The following is a 15971-nucleotide window of genomic DNA, read 5'->3' as shown; positions in this document are numbered from 1 at the left end:
TCTGTCTGCGTTGTTATTAGTTATGGGGCTGGTATGTCACATTTAATGCTGAAAACTATCACATAACCCTAGATCAGCGTGTATGTTCTCAGTGCCACCTGCCATGGGCTTGTGAAGAGAACAGTGCTGTGTGCAGTGAGCTCTGACAGCCTCCAAGACTCTCCAGGGCTCTCTGGGTGGTTCTGGTTCCTGGGGTTCAGCGTTAGAACCCTAGGCTTGAAGATTTCCACTGACAACAAAAAGGTTTCAGAAGGTGACAACTGTTAGGTACAGGAAGATGCCACCCTGAAGTCAGAGCACCTCTTCCTGTCTTACGACCTCAGTGTCACTAAACTGTTGATAGCTTTACTGCTGTCGTTATTTCACTTTTGTAAATGATAAATTCACAGTTCCTTATTCTTTTATAGGCTGAATTCCTTAGAACTTTTTGTAGTTGAAATAATAGTTAGTAAGAATGCTGCTCTTGATTGGATAGAGAGAAAGGATGGAAGAGGAGGGGAGGAGTAGGGAGGATAAGAAGGGCAGCAGAATAGAATAGACAATATGATTGATGTATGTACATTCCATGTATGTATTATATATCAAAATGCATTCTACTGTCGTGTATGACTAAAAAAATAAATAAAAATTTTAAAAAAAAGAATGCTGCTCTTGATGTATTCCAGACCCACTTCACCTTTGTATCAGTTATTAAAAACACAATTCAGATTCCTTGATCAGGTTCCCTCACTGAGGTGTCCATGTTCAATTGCCTGAGCTTTGTACAAATGGGCAACCTCCTACCCGAAGTTGCTTACAGGCTGTTCTTCATCTTATTTCCAAGACTGCAGAGCAGAGAGTAGCCTCTGTTTTGAGGAAGGTGGAGTTAAGTATACATTTGATTTTTACTGTGACTTGTTCAGGACCACATTTTACAAAATGCCTTGTTTCCTTTATTATTGTTTCTGGAAAGGAAAGTTCTATTAAAATTGTTTTAGTTTGAATATAGAATAGTTTTTTAAATTATGGCTTATTTTGAAAAAAAAATTGAGCTTAATTCAAATGTATGCCAATACCTTCCACACTTAAGGTAATATTCAGAGACAGTTGTTTTGGCTTAGAGAAATTTCTGGAATATTCACACTTGAAGATTCCTTATTAATTAATGTCTTTGATTTAAATCTAACCAAAAACTGCAACATTATTCTTTGTACATTGTCATTATATAGTGTTAACAAGCTTAGTTGCAAATAAAATACTTAATAAAAAAAGGTGCTTTTGTTGTATTTCCCAAACCTGTTAGAAAGCCACCTTTGTGGGTGATGGTTTCCTTTCCACAGTTGACAGAGGGTGCTTCTGAGCTACTTTGCATTTCTTTTTAGGTCAGTTACCTAGAATCTGAGATCTTGTCTGTTTCCTTGAAAGTCACTTTACTGCAGATGTTAACAGCTGTTAAGTACATAGGCCTCACCCTTGCTGCATTAAAACAAACCAAATGAGCACTTTGCAGGTAGTATTGGTGTGAGATGGAATATCATTTACGATATGCAGAAAATGAAACAGATGGAAACTATGAGAACCAAGATTCTTGTTAGGGTATCATACTGCCTAGCTCTTTTTGTCTTCTTGTGTGCGTGTGTGTGTGTGTGTGTGTGTCTGTCTGTCTCCCCCCCACACACACAGATAGGGCCGCCTTCATTGTTTAGGTTCATGTAAGGGTGTAACTGTTATTTTTTTTTTTTTTTTTTTTAATATTTATTTATTTTTTTAGTTCTCAGCGGACACAACATCTTTGTTTGTATGTGGTGCTGAGGATCGAACCCGGGCCGCACGCATGACAGGCGAGCGCGCTACCACTTGAGCCACAGCCCCAGCCCGGTGTAACTGTTATTTATGCTTAGATTAGCATATGCCTCAGACTTCAGATCTCCCAAAAATATGACTGTTCTAAATATGATAACTGTAGAATTTTACACATTACAATGAGATAGTTCTACTTTTTGAAGCTTAAGAATACTCATGAAGGGCTGGGGCCGTAGCTCAGTGGGGGAGCCCTTGCCTAGCACATGTGAGGCACTGGGTTCAATCCTCAGTACCACAGAAAAATAAATAAAATAAAGGCATGCTGTTCATCTACAACTAAAAATTATCAAAAAAAAAAAAAAAAAGAACGAATCCTCATGAAAACTGATGTTTCTTAATTAGAAAAATCTCACTTTTTGCTGTTGTCGGATTGTCTGATGTTGAGCTGACAGATCTGTGAACAGTGCTATGCGGGATCAGGGAGCAGATCCTATAATCAGTGACTGCATGCTCAGCAATTCACTCTTTTGTTTGACTTTTGATGTTGAACTGCAAGGCAGTTGGGCAGAAATATGGAGGAGATCTTTTAAAGGGCATGGTAGTGATCTGTCGGTAATGAGGGCTCAATCTCTGAGGAAAAGAACCTTACATACTTCAGGTCAGCCTCTTTATGAAAGTGAAAAAAGGTCAGCCTCTGAGGCCCAGTCCCCATGAGTGCTGGGTCGCATAGGAGAGAGACACCCTCCCAAACCCGCTGTTTCAGATACTGTTAAAGACAAACTCATCTCTGATTTTTTTGTAGGGAGACAGCAGTATTCGCTACTTTGAGATCACGGATGAATCCCCATATGTCCACTACCTCAACACATTCAGCAGCAAGGAGCCTCAGAGAGGCATGGGTTACATGCCCAAGAGAGGACTCGACGTTAACAAATGTGAAATTGCCAGGTAACAAATTGATATCGTAAAGTATTGCAGTTGTTCGTGCTGTTGGTGTAGCATCAGAGCCACACAGTTCCACGGCCTTCTGTGTGCCCGAGGCTCCCTGCCCCTGCATGTGGGTGGAGCCGTGTCTTATGTCCTGCTCATACAACTGGGAGCTTAGCAGTCCAGTGGCAGAGCTGAGGTGTAGCGTACACTTAGTGAAATAGTGACACCTTCCTCTCTGACTCCAAGCTGAGGCTGTGGCCATGGTCCCCTGGGTGGTGGGCAGGTGAGAACCTGGCCCTGGAATGGAAAAAGGGTGGCTCTCTGCTCTCAGGGGGATAGGACTGAGCTCCATCCTGGGTTGTGGATCCTTCTGGTCCTAAACTAGAGAATGCAGGGTTCTGCGATGATTTGTGAGGCTAGTTTGATTTAGGAAGTTCAGCTGTGTTGTATGACTTTTACTTATCTACACTTGTCTTGAATTTGAAGTTTATATCCTATAACACTAGTGGGCCTCCTACGGGCACAATTTTTCTCACAGTAGTCAACAGGAGATACTCAACAGACACCCAGTGGCCAGTGACCACTTTAAACAACAGAATAGCATCACACTATCAATCATATCATGCGTTAGTGTAACATGAAGTTTATACAGACAAGTTTGTATGGGTTCAAACCCCAGCACCCAAAACAAACAAAATAGCAGCAACCAAAAATGTTTGCTCCTCTGGCCACATGATTAAGAATTGATACTTAAATCTTTAAAAATAATAGGAGGGCTGGGGCTGGGGCTCAGCGATAGATCACTTGCCTAGCACATTTGAGGCCCTGATTTTGATCCTTAGCACCACATAAACATAAATAAATAAAAATGAAGATATTGTGTCCAACTACAACTGAAAAATAAATATTTAAAAAAATAAAAATAATAGAAAAAGAATTTTTATAAACTTTATATGAATATAAACTGAATTATAGCTCCAGCCCTTAATTTATATTAATCATTATTTTTTTAAATAGCTGGGACAATGAAAGATAGCTGTCCCAGATAATCCAGAATTGCAGTTTGACCAGACTAACCCAAATGTGGTTTAAAAGGATTGAATCTGAACTTAAGATTACACCCAATTATTTAGGAGCACATTTATTTTACCATCATCTAAACATTCAAGAAAAACTTTGAGCACAGCTGTTCGGGACCCTCCTGTCTATCTGTGCTGAGCCTTGATTACGTGTCAGACCCTGAACTAAACACATGTGGGTGACCTCTTCTGCTTCTCCCCACAACCCAGGAAGAGGGTGTTTTTATGCCCGTTTTATGGAGGAGGAGCCAGGGCTGGGGTGGCCGCGCTCCTGGAGAGGCCATAAAAGAGGCCCTGGCCCAGCTGGAAGTCAGGGCCGCAGGCTTCCTTCACTGCGCTGCTGCTGCTGCTGCGTAGTTTTCACTAAATCTTTCTTTAAAATGGCTTTTGGTTTATCTGTAACCCTATTGAAATAGTGAATAGGCAAGTTTGACGAGGCAGGTTTTTAAAATGTGGTTTGGGGAACACCTTGACTGGCAAAGCCACACTCGGCTCTTGTTTCATCTGAGTGCTGCCCAGCATGTGCCCCTCTGCCGGAGTTCACTGTGGCTCCCTCTCTTGCCAAGAACTTTGGCGAGAACTCTCGGTTATTTCCCTTCCTGGCTGGGAAGAAATTGGCTTCTCTAATCACTTTTATTATAATTTTTGGTTTTGTTTATTGTGAGATGCAAAAGAAAATTCTATCCCTTTTCCCCTTCAATTAGAGGATATTTTTTGCTCCTCCATAGGATAATGCAATTTGCTTTCCACGTTTTGGATAATTTCAAATTTTCCTTGATGTGGGGTTTGCTTGAATACCTAAATTTCATTAGGTGTTGTGGTGCACAGCTGAAATTCCAGCAACTCGGGAGCCAAGTCAGGAGGATTGCAAGTACCTGTTGCCCTCCACCAAAAAAACCCAAAAAGACAAAATCTACCCCAAATCAAAATCTACTTCCTAGGATTGCTTCTTTTTTCTTTTTAAAAGTCAATTTATACTTCAAATGTTCAACTGCTCAAGCTGGCAGAAGACCTGGCACACAGGGTGTAGCAACAGCTTCACATTAGGGGGGTCCCCACCTGTCTGCTACATGGTAACTTTTTCGCAAGTGAATCAGTCCCAGTGTTGCTACTATTTCCACCACAGTCCTTCTGCCCCAGGTATTTGCAGTTTGACTGTCACAGTAATCCACAGATCTCTACTCATGGTCCTTGTCTCCAGTCTGCCATTTTCTGGCAGAGATACGCCGAGCTCATCTGTGAAGTGGGAAAGTGGGACCACTTAAGTACCTACTGCCAGGGTGGATCAGAGGTGAGGGGTAAAGAAGCGTTCATCTCCCATATCCCCCAGCATTGTAGTTAACAGTTCTTGATCCTGTTATTCAGTCATATTTCACTTTATGGAACTTTGTCTTTATTTTTCCTTTGAAGATTCTTCAAGCTGCATGAGAGAAAGTGTGAGCCCATTATCATGACTGTTCCAAGGAAGGTGAGTGCCCAGCTTTCTAGGCAGTCCATGTTTGTTTGTTTTAAATCCCAGACCCAGAACTGGTTCCTTCCTTACTGAAGCGTTCCCCCAAATGTGTTTTGCAGTCTGACCTTTTCCAAGATGACCTGTACCCAGACACGGCAGGCCCCGAGGCTGCGCTGGAGGCAGAAGAGTGGTTTGAAGGGAAGAACGCTGACCCAATCCTCATCTCCTTGAAGCACGGCTACATTCCAGGCAAAAACAGGGATCTCAAAGTGGTCAAGAAGAACATTCTGGACAGCAAGCCCACTGCAAACAAGAAGTGTGACCTGATCAACGTCCCCAAGAAAACCACAGACACGACTAGTGTGGTGAGGAGCACAGCAACTTGAGGCTGTGCTTGATCCGCGCGTGCCTTGTCCCCTGCAAAGTCCTCTGTTATGCAGGGCATTGCTGAATAGTGTTCCGGCTGTGGACACCCAGGAGCTTTCGGTGACTCATAACATGCACTGGGCCTAAGAAAGTCCTGGGGCCCGTGACTTGATGAGTTATGGTCACCCTTGGCTCCTTTAGCTCTGGTTATTATATTATTAATTATTTGGTTATTATATTTTTATTATATTATCATAAACAATGCCTGGAATAGATATCAGTCTACCACCATCTCTGAGAGTGAATAGGACGTTTGTGAGTTTTTCTCTTTGCCCAAACCCTCCTCTGATTTGGGTAGAAATGAAACGACATGGGAGGGCAGGGTCCCAGGAGCCAGGAAGAGAAGGTTCCTGGAAGCAGGCAGTGGTGGCAGTGTTGGGGTGCTGTTGAGGGGCGTGGTGAAGGCAGGATCTGGCAGTGTGTGGGCTACCACAAGACGATCTTGGCAAAGCCGTGGCAGAGGTGGGCACCCAGCCTGCCATTGAAGACCTGCTGTGGCCACAGAATACTGATGCTGCCGGGAATCAGGTCCTGGGAGGAGAAGATCCAGGGAGTGCGTGGGCTGGGGGGTGGGGGTGGGGGGAGTTTGGTTACTGAGAAGGTGGAGGAACGAGGAGGTATAGTGCCTTGGAGGAGCTGACATTTTGGTCCTTGACAAGAAGCTAGTACCCAGCCTTTGGTGGCTGTAGAGTTTCTGGATCAGCTCTGAGTGGGGGAGGCTCAGTCCTCTTTAGAAAAGCTAACAGAGGCCCAGGAATTCCACTCCCAGGACCTGCCTAGCGGGTGGAGAGGCTCAGCAGCCTTTTGGTAGGAATCACCCCTCGCCCAGTGGGGAGGTTGGGATTTGGGCAGCCTTACAGTCCTATCCTACAGTGTGTGACCTGACAGAGTCTTTGAGTAAGTGCACAGGCAGTGCTTTGGGGTCTCAGAGGGACCGAACAGCGGCAGTTATGTTCTCATAAGGCCCACATGTTCCAGGTTGTGACTTCTTTTTCCAATTTGGTGACTTTGGTTTGCCATTTGCCAAATAGAAAATTACATTTTAAGTCCTATAGTCCGAATCGTGTTGAAGTTTGTTTACTGCTTTCTAATCACTGCCCCCTTTTTTATTTTCTCAGCAAAACGAAGCCAAGTTGGATGAAATTTTAAAAGAGATCAAATCTATAAAAGACACAATCTGCAATCAAGATGAGCGTATTTCCAAGTTAGAACAGCAGATGGCGAAGATAGCAGCCTGAAGGTCCCTCCCACCCTCCAGAACCTGGGAATGAGAACTTGGGCTTTGGTAGCTGGTTGTTGGTGTGGTCTGAGGGAGGGTGGAGGGGGAGGCACTGCCATTGGGAGACATTCCATTTCAGAGTTGTCAACCAGCAGCGATAGGCCACATTCCAGTAAGAACTCGAGCGACTCCCAAATTTGCAAAAAAAAAAAAAAAAGGAGAAAAGAAAAAAAAAAAGCTGAGCTTTTTATCAGAAAGCTTTTTTGATGTTTTAAGTGTTATGTGACTTGTTGAACTCTTAAAGACGAAAGTGCTACTTTTAAAATCCCAGATATTCTGAATTTTAGAAAACAAACCAATTCCAATTCAGTGTCATGCCCAAGTACTTTTTTTTTAAATGAATAGGGACCAATGCCACATTGCTTTTTATATTTCTTTCTTTTTTTAATGTTGCCAAAACCAAAAGTAGCTTTTTTTCTTTATATTTTGCTACTTTGCAGTATTTGTGTGTGATTTTTTTTCCTGTAATTTGCTAAAGGACCTTCATTTCTAAGATTCAGAAATGTTTTAAGGTTCTGATATCAAATTAAATAAAGAATTTTTGTGGTTGGTGGAACCCTATAGGAAAGGTGATTCGAAGAGAAGAGGGAGGGCAAGGGACCGTCACCCTGACCTTAGTTTGTAGCTTCTGCTTATTTAATGAATGGATGCCCATCCAGGCCCAAGGAGTGCCTGAAGCATTGTGGATTATTTTCCCTGTTTTGTCGTCTTCTTCTTTTTTTAAAAAATGCCATGACATCCCAGAGGAGGACAGTGAATTTCTCCTAGATCGGCTCTTATAGAGCACCATAGTGTTCTGTCAAAACACTTGCTTCCATTTTCAAAGATAAAAGTCATTGATTACAAATTGGTGTCCCGTGTTTCTTTCGCACCTCAGCCGTCTCTGAGGCAGCCTGTGCCTCTCTGCCCAGCACAGCTTCTCTGGCTCTTGGGACCAGCCTGGTGACTCTCCACTCTCTGAGGTGAGTCCTGGGGGTGGGGGAGCAGCTGAGCTCAAGAGGGCCCTTCAAGAGTGGGTGGCTTCTCCAGATTCCCGCAGCACCCTGTCTCCAGTGTGGCCCCTTTCCTATCTTGGAATAAGGAGGAGGATTCCGTATGGTCAGATGAGAGCAGTGCCCCTATCTGGCCACACAGCCAGCCTGTGGTGTGCACCCTCCGTGGTCACCACTATGAGCTGATCCCTGGCGAGGCTGCAGCTACTATAAATGTGACAGACAGTCCTCACAAAGTCGCCGCCTCAGGTGCCTTATCCTAAAGATGTCTTGTCTGTGATCAGGACGGCAGCCTGGGTGTTGGTCAGCCCGGGGCTGCAGGGAGCAGAAGTTGGCAGACGCTGTCTGCAGACCCACGGTCAGGGGGCAGGCGCATGGTGGTCTGTTTATAACTGACTTGTTTTCTGGCTTGGCCGCCTTGATTCTTTGCCAGAAGACCTAAAAGGCTATCATGTTGTCCCCAGACAGCCAGCCAGACCTTGTCTGGGGAGAACTTCCATTTTTTAAAGGTTACTTCCCTTGATGTGTGTCCTATGTCCAGAAAAACTTTTTGTTGGGTCTTAAGAATCTGTTGACTCTAAATGACCCTTTCACTTTATGTGGCCACATTAAAATGTACTGAAACTATCACTGGGTTGTGGACATGAGTCATGTCCCTTCCTTTTGAAGGAGATACTTGGTGCCCAGGCTGGACCGTGCTCTTTGTTCCAAACTGCAGCACCTGCCCTCCAGAGAACGCCAGGGCGGTGGGCTTCACCCCACTGCCAGGGGGTTGTGCGCAGGGTGGCCGCACCCTCCTGGAGGGAGTCCACCCCGCGTACCCAAAGTCTGAGGTGTTCTTACCTTTTTTTTTTTTTTTAATATTTTTTAGTTGTAGATGGACACAATACCTTTATTTATTTATCTTTATATGGTGCTAAGGCTGGAGCCCAGGGCCTCGCACATGCTAGGAGAGCACTGAGCCACCACCCCAGCCCCTCTTCTACCCTTTGACCCAAGACTTTCACCTGTGGGAATTCTGTCTCCCTGGAACCACTGGGCCATATGCTTAGGAATTGCAAGATGAAGAGCAGAAGGAATGTGTTTACGTTATGTGTTAGGTTCACGCGCTGTAATGTTGGGTGGTTATTTACAGTCACTTAAAAGATTATCACATAGGAAATAATGAAAAGAAGACATTGTTAAATGAAGTGGCTTCCAGGTTTTGTTGTAGAAATCTGTCTCTCTGAGTTAAAGTATATTATTTCTGGGTGCTGGGTGTCCACCACCAACTGCTTCTGGGTATTTGAAGTGGCCCACCATGAGCTATGTCACTGATGTCACGAAGAAAAAGTTAAATTTGTGTTTAAACAGTTGTCATAGCTCACCCTTGAAACCACGTGGCCTTCAGTGACGTCAGTTGGCTTGTCTGCTCAGCAACAAGATGGGCACTGAAGGTGGTGCCTGTTAGACCTCTTAGGAACCTGAGTGAGCCAGGACAGGAGCAGTGGCGCACACCCGTCATCCCAGCAGCTTAGGGGACTGAGGCAGGAGGATCAGAGTTCAAAGCCAGCCTCAGCAAACGCGAGGCCCTAAGCCACTCAGTGAGACTCAGTTTCTAAATAAAATACAAAATAGGGCTGGGGGTGTGGCTCAGTGGTTGAGTGTCCCTGGGTTCAATCCCCGATGCCCTGACCCTCAGCAAAAAAAAAAAAAAGATGGGCAGAAGCCAGTCTGCTTCACTCAGGTGGTTTGGACAGACCCTTTTAAGGATCTGTGTGAACAATTTTAAACACCAGAAACGTTACTACAAGTTGTAGGTGGAAGTTGTGAGTCATCTTTATTACATTGAGTTTTTATTTTGTTTTTTGAGGTACCAGAGATTTAACCCAGGGGCACTTTACCACTGAACCACATCTCCAGCCCTTCTTATTTTTTGAGTCGGGGTCCTGCTAAATTGCTTAGGGCCTCACTGAGTTGCTGAGGCTGAGTCTGGCCTCAAGTTTGCAATCCTCTTGCCCCCAGCCTTCTGAGGTGCTGCTAGGATTATAGGTGTGCACCACCACACCAGGCTTCAGATCTGATTTTCTAAATTTTCAGTTGATTTTCTCATTCCTGGCAAAAATAATTAAAATTAATATATTAGTGATAAATCAACAATTATTAAAATAAACAAATTGCTGGGAAATAAATGGTGATATAAATGGTGCCGTGACATTAAGATAGCTGGGGAAAAGACTTGAAACCCCAGAGTGTGGAGTAAATCACAAAGGAAACAATAGATCAGCCACACACAAATTAAATCATTTAAGACCTTAAGATGATAAAACATGAAGGCCACAGAAACTGGGAAATATGTTTTTAACAAGTAGGTTCTGATGGGCTTCGTCTGGGTCCCAGCTGTCTCTGAGCACCACTCTGGATGGATGTGTGAGATTTCAAGTCTGATGCCTGGTGCAGGCCCATGTATACCAGTGGCTCCAGCAGCTTGGGAGGCTGAGGCGGAAGGATCAAAAGTTCGAGGTCAGGCGTGGTAACTTAGCAACCTTGTCTTAGGAAGGGCTGGGGTGGAGCTCAGTGGTTCAACCCCTAGTGCTGGGTCTAAGCTGAAGTCCAAGTTGGCTGACTCCTCCAGCGTCCCTCATCCCTGTGCCAAAAACCAGCAAACAGTTCATCACAAATTTTCAGGTGGAAGGAGTTGGCTAGGAGACGCCAGCCTGGTGGGCCCTGATGAACTGTTGGCTGGGGGGCTGGCAGTGCGTCTGGCCAGCCTCACTGCTGCGGGGTGCTCCTCGGGTCCTCAGCCGGGGTGCGCACAGCTTCCCCACAGCCCTGCATCGTCACCTGTTTCCCAGCCTCACCCCCGTCCCCTGTCCCACTAGACCAGTTCTGTCCATCTGGGCTTCCACTGTGCCAAGACTGGTGCTGACAAGTGTGAGGGGCTGGTACAGCGGGCCCAGGGTCCAGCCAGGAAAGGGGTTCAGACTAAAGCACGGTGAAAATCAGCCGTCAAGCTTTCAGCACACGGTTCAAGCTCCTGCACTGAGAACCAGGAAGATGTAGATTCACTTCCATGCTGAGGTGCTCTGTGGGCGGTCGCAGGTCAAGTGCCCCATCATTCACAGACTCCTGACTGCTCGGTCAGTCTTCGAACACGGTTCTCAAGACGACAGATGGGTTGTCACTACCCTACCCAGTTTCCTTGAGAGGCTCACAATTCCACAGAAAGTACAAGGTGGAGGTTCTGAGGGCCACCTGCCAGACACCCTCCTGCCCCACAGAGAAGCCAGGCCATTTCCTGACAGCCTTGTAACTGGTTCTCTGACTCCAGCCACCTGTTCCCTTTTTCACTTCCAAATAATGTTTTCTAGAACAAAATCTGCCAAGGTGGCTGAAGAAGAGTGGCTTGTCCTCCCCTTGTCTAGCAGAGCCCACACTTAAAGCATTTGCCCACACATCTGGGTGCCTGTTATCCAGGCAGTGACACCAGAACTCGCCGCCAGAGCTCCCCAACTTCAGCCTGTTCTCCAAGCCCCAGCCAGGCCGACCGTTTAAAGTATAAAGACAAACTCAGGCCAAACCCACCCCGCTGGGAGTTTCTATTTAGCCCATAAAATAAGAATGGTTTTTACATTTTTAAGTGGGGGTTGGGGCAGGGCAACAGACATGTACCCAGTGGCAGGTAAGAACCATACGCAATTCAAGTTCCTGTTTCCACAAATAAAGTTTTTTGGAACACGTCACATATTGCCCATGGCTGCTTTTTCTCTATTCCCAGAAAAGTTGGGTGGGGACAGTCTGTGGGAACAAAGCTTAATAAATATATACTGCCTAGTCCTTAAAGAAAGTGCTCACTGGCCACGTCGCTGGGCTCAAAGCCCTCTGTTGGCTTCCTGTTTCACTCATAATAAGGTCTAAGGCCCTTATGGTTGGCCTGGGAGAGCCTGTGCAACCTACCCTGCCACCTCAACTGATGCTCCAGTTTGCGAGGCCTCCTACCCCCCCATGGGTCCATCCTTCCCCCGCCTCCAGTGACTGCACTCAGCACCCCACCTGACAGCCACTGGAGAACGGCACCTCCGTCCCCTGCCCACATTTTCCCATGACAGGTGCCTAACCCCCACAGCATCTAACAGCTCACTGGAATCCATTTGACTATCTCTCAAATGAATATGAACTTTATGACGACAGGGACTTGTTTCCCTTATCGGGATTCCCAGGATCTGGCCCAGTGTGTCAATGGATATCTGTCGAGTGATGGAAATGAGAGAGACGTGTCTGGGGTACGGGCATCTGTTGGATTACCTGCTCAGCTCTACTTGGCTTCCAGAATATGACCTCTGACCATGTCAACCCCGGGCTGGGCCAATCCCCAGTGCCACCTGCAGTGGTGGCACATCTGAGTTTTCCTTTATGGGGACCTGGGAGTTGGGGAGCACTCGGGCAGAGCAGGTGGTGGAGAAAGGGCTCTAGGCCCCTTCAGTTCCCCAAGTCTGTGCCTGAGGCCCACCTGCATCTCCAAGGAGGCCCCAGCACACCTGTTGCCCTGTGAGCCAGTTGAGTTTGCAACCAATGTTCACATCTACAGGTCTCTCCATCAGAGGTGCTGTGATTTGAGGTCCAGTCCCCAAGGTCCGTTCCGCCAGGTGCCCGCGGAGGCCCGGTGCTCAAGGATGGCTGTCCCAGGCCTGGGCTCCTCCTGGGTCTGGAGCACGTTTCTACGTTTCTTTGTCCTCTGGCCTTCTAGCTTTGGGTTCTGCCCGTGTCCGGCCTCTGGTTGCCTAAGCTGCCTGGGAGTCCCTGCTCTTGTCTTTCCAGGGGAATGGCCTTACACTGCCATCTCCAACCCAGAACCCAGCTCCTGGGGCTGCCCAGATGAGCAGCCAGACTGTGGGACTGAAAGTGAATCCCCTGAGGATCTGTTCCTATTTGAGGAGGGGAATTGAATCCCGGCATGGCAGGCCCCCAGTAACCATTTCCTCTTCCAGTGATTCACATCGGCAAGCGTGTGCCCCTTAGAAGGCAGGAGGCTGGGTGGGGAGGGCAGGCCTTCTTGGTCTGTTCTAAGACAGCAGCTCTTCTTGGTCTGTTCTATGACAGCTTGGCTTTCCTTTGAGCACAGGACCTCATGGATCCCATGGTGGGTAAATTAAAAACAAAACAAACTGCACTGTCCTGGAGAAACCAGACAGCAGGGCAGCCGATCTCTGGCGGAAGCAGGGGCTTTGCACCCTGGGCTCCATCCACCTGCCCTTCACAGAGCCTCAGCTTCCTGGAGAAGAGTGGGCACTTGGGGAGGCAAATGGGATGCTGTGAAGGATGCCACCCGTGTCCCCCCCCCCCGTTTGGGACATCTTGCTGGGGAGGGCAGCAGATCCCCTTGAATTACAAATAGATTATAAAATTGCAGATGACACTGGCATGTCAGGTGTGGCCCATGCCCATCTACGTGTTGCCAGGATTCCACAAACGCCTCATTTTTGTTCATTTTCCTTAACAACTGAATGTGTCGTCGACCATCCTAGGCCTGGTAAACAGCAGGTTGAAATTAAGCTCAGCGCTTCCTCTTTATTCTATGGTATTATTAGGTTTTATTAGAGCAGCGCTTGTCCCCAGGAGTCCCTGCCTGGAAATAACTAGGAGCAAGTGGCAATAAGATAGGTCACTGCACAAATGCAGCTTGCAGGCTGCAGGGGTGGCTGCAGGGACATGGTGCCCTCCAAAATCTATGAGCAGCTTTATCCACTGGCTGAAGTAAGGATGCCTGGGTCTACTGCGGGGTCGAGCCCTCAGGGGCGTCCACGTCTACGGAGGCTGAAGGTTGCTGACAATCCCATCTTCACTTGTACAAACTGCTTGTGGCAGAGCTTCAAGGAAGGCCCAGTGAAACACTTTCTGCTTTAAGAGGGACTGTTGCGACAGTGACAGACCCTTGGTCAACACCCAGGGGCACACTTTCCCCAGAAGGACTACAGACAGCCCTAGGTTCCGAGGCTAGCCCATTACTGACTCCAGTGCAGAGAGCACCCTAGCACCCACTGGCTGTGCTCGCTGCAATTCCTGCTCCACACCCAGGCTGCTCTCATGCCGGGTGGGGGTGGGGGGAGCGTTGCGTCCCCACCAACCAGTCACAGCAAGCATGGCCCCCAAAGGTGACCACAACAGACATGGAGTTCTGCTGGAGCTTCCAGGGAAACAGACATAGGACAGGCAAGAGCAGGGCACAGGATTTGAAAATCATGGCGTAGGGGTGGGCTGGTAAGGCAAGGCTTGAGGAGATGGGGTCTGAAGAGCAAGTGGCAGCTACTGGGACAGCGAGCAGCACAGAGTGCTCCAGGCAGAAGAAACTCCACCTGCAGATTTAAGAAGACTTGTTGGGACCCCTGCAACCCCAGCTGCTCGGGAGGCTGAGGCAGGAGGATCACAAGTTAGAGGCCAGCCTTGGCAATTTAACAAGACCCTTGTCTGAAAATAAAATAAATTGGGGAGATGGGGATATGTCTCAGCTGCTAGATAGAGCATTTGCCTAGCTGGCATGAGGTTCTGGAATTAATCCCCAACACTGGGGAAAACAAAAAACAACAACAACAAACTAAAGAGCCATCACAGAGAACAAAGGGACAGAGGGCAGAGAGTCAGCATGAGATGAGGCTGAAGAAAGGGAAGGAGGCCAAGGCACTGCCACTCATCTTGAGAATCTGAGCCTAATTCTAGAAGCGATGGGGAGTCATTGACTCTCACGTAGGGAGAGAATCTCTGTACTCAGAGCGGAGGAGCGGCTTCTATATATCTTGAGCTCTGGCACACCAAAGCCTATGGCGGTTTTGCTCTTAAATTTTACAAGAGAAAGACTCAGAGAGTTGGAGGCCAGGTGACTGGGCTGGGTCTCATCTGTGGCCCACACTATGTTAAAACCTTTGATGATGGTTTGTTTTGTTTCGCGTGAAGAATTCAAAGCTTCATTTTCCACATGAGGCAAGCTCAGAGAGCCCAAGTGAATTCCCTACAGTCACACAGAAAACTCAAATTAAAGACACAATGCTGATCCTCAGGCCTATGTCTTTGGCCCAGCCACATTCAGCAGCCCTTGCTGGTGGCTTTTGACCTGGCCACTAACGCCCCACAAGGGCAGGGATGGCATCTGCTCTAACTCCTGACACTTGTCAGGGCTCACTCAACATGTGCTATACCAAGAAATCCAGAGACATGACCTGGAGTCACCCTAGTTCACCTGCCCATCAGCAGGGCCATGGATGTCCATTTTTCTAGGTCAGCAAACTTCAGCCCATGAGTTGAATCTGGCCCTCCACTTGATTTTTGAAATAAAGTTTTATTGGAACACAATTTTGTTCATCACTTACGTATTGATCTTGGCCGCTTTTATGACAATGACAGAGTTGAATAGTTGTGTCAGAGCCACAAAGCTGAAAAGATTGGCCCTTTCTGGAAAAAGTTCCCGGATCCCTCTTCTAGGTAATGAGTTGCTCTCTGGGGCTTCAGTCCATGACGTCTGATCAGGTTCCTGACCCCTCCAGAGAATCTTTCCTGGAGGTGACGCTGAGGAACACTTGGAGAGCGATAGGATTATAGGAGTGGACCCCTCAAGGTGACAGAGCAGCACTGGGAGGGAACAATGGCCGGTAGCTCCCAGAAACACAGGGCATGGTGAGTGGGTTTTGTTGTTGTTGGTTTTTGTTTTGGTGCTGGGATTGAACTCTGGGGCACTCGACCCCTGAGCCCCTCCCCAGCCCTATTTTGTACTTTATTTAGAGACAGGGTCTCACTGAATTGCTTAGGGCCTTGCCATTGCTGAGGCTGGCTTTGAACTTGCCATCCTCCTGCCTCAGCCTCCTGAGCATCTGGGATCACAGGTGTGGGCCTCTGCTCCTAACTAGCCTGCCTCTTTTTGCCCCCTCAAATTTTAAAACAGCCTTTTAAGGAATCTCCATACTGATTTCCATAGTGGTAGCACTAATTGACAGTCCCACCAACAGTGTTCTCTGTAACCTCTCCATCTATTATTATTATTTGTATTTGTATTTTTTTTTTTT

The 15971-nt window shown here is 47.0% G+C and overlaps 1 protein-coding gene across 4 annotated transcripts in view; it reads left to right on the top strand.

The window, feature by feature from the left end:
• Positions 1–7796, top strand: part of Coro1c (coronin 1C) — a 77684-nt gene extending 69888 nt beyond the window's left edge. For all 4 annotated transcript variants that reach the window (XM_048784990.1, XM_015500250.2, XM_048784989.1 and 1 more), the window contains exons 8-11: positions 2585–2730; positions 5202–5259; positions 5364–5609; positions 6789–7796. In XM_048784990.1, coding sequence (XP_048640947.1) covers positions 2585–2730; positions 5202–5259; positions 5364–5609; positions 6789–6908 — 570 coding nt within the window. In that variant the 3' untranslated portion in view covers positions 6909–7796. The remainder of the gene's footprint in view (positions 1–2584; positions 2731–5201; positions 5260–5363; positions 5610–6788) is intronic.
• The last annotated feature ends 8175 nt before the right edge of the window (positions 7797–15971 follow it).

The sequence above is a fragment of the Marmota marmota genome, unplaced genomic scaffold, assembly GCF_001458135.2.
Source record: "Marmota marmota marmota unplaced genomic scaffold, marMar, whole genome shotgun sequence".
NCBI lineage: Eukaryota > Metazoa > Chordata > Mammalia > Rodentia > Sciuridae > Marmota > Marmota marmota.
The sequence above is the reverse complement of the archived record's forward strand: the minus strand, read 5'-3'. Positions and strand labels throughout refer to the sequence as shown.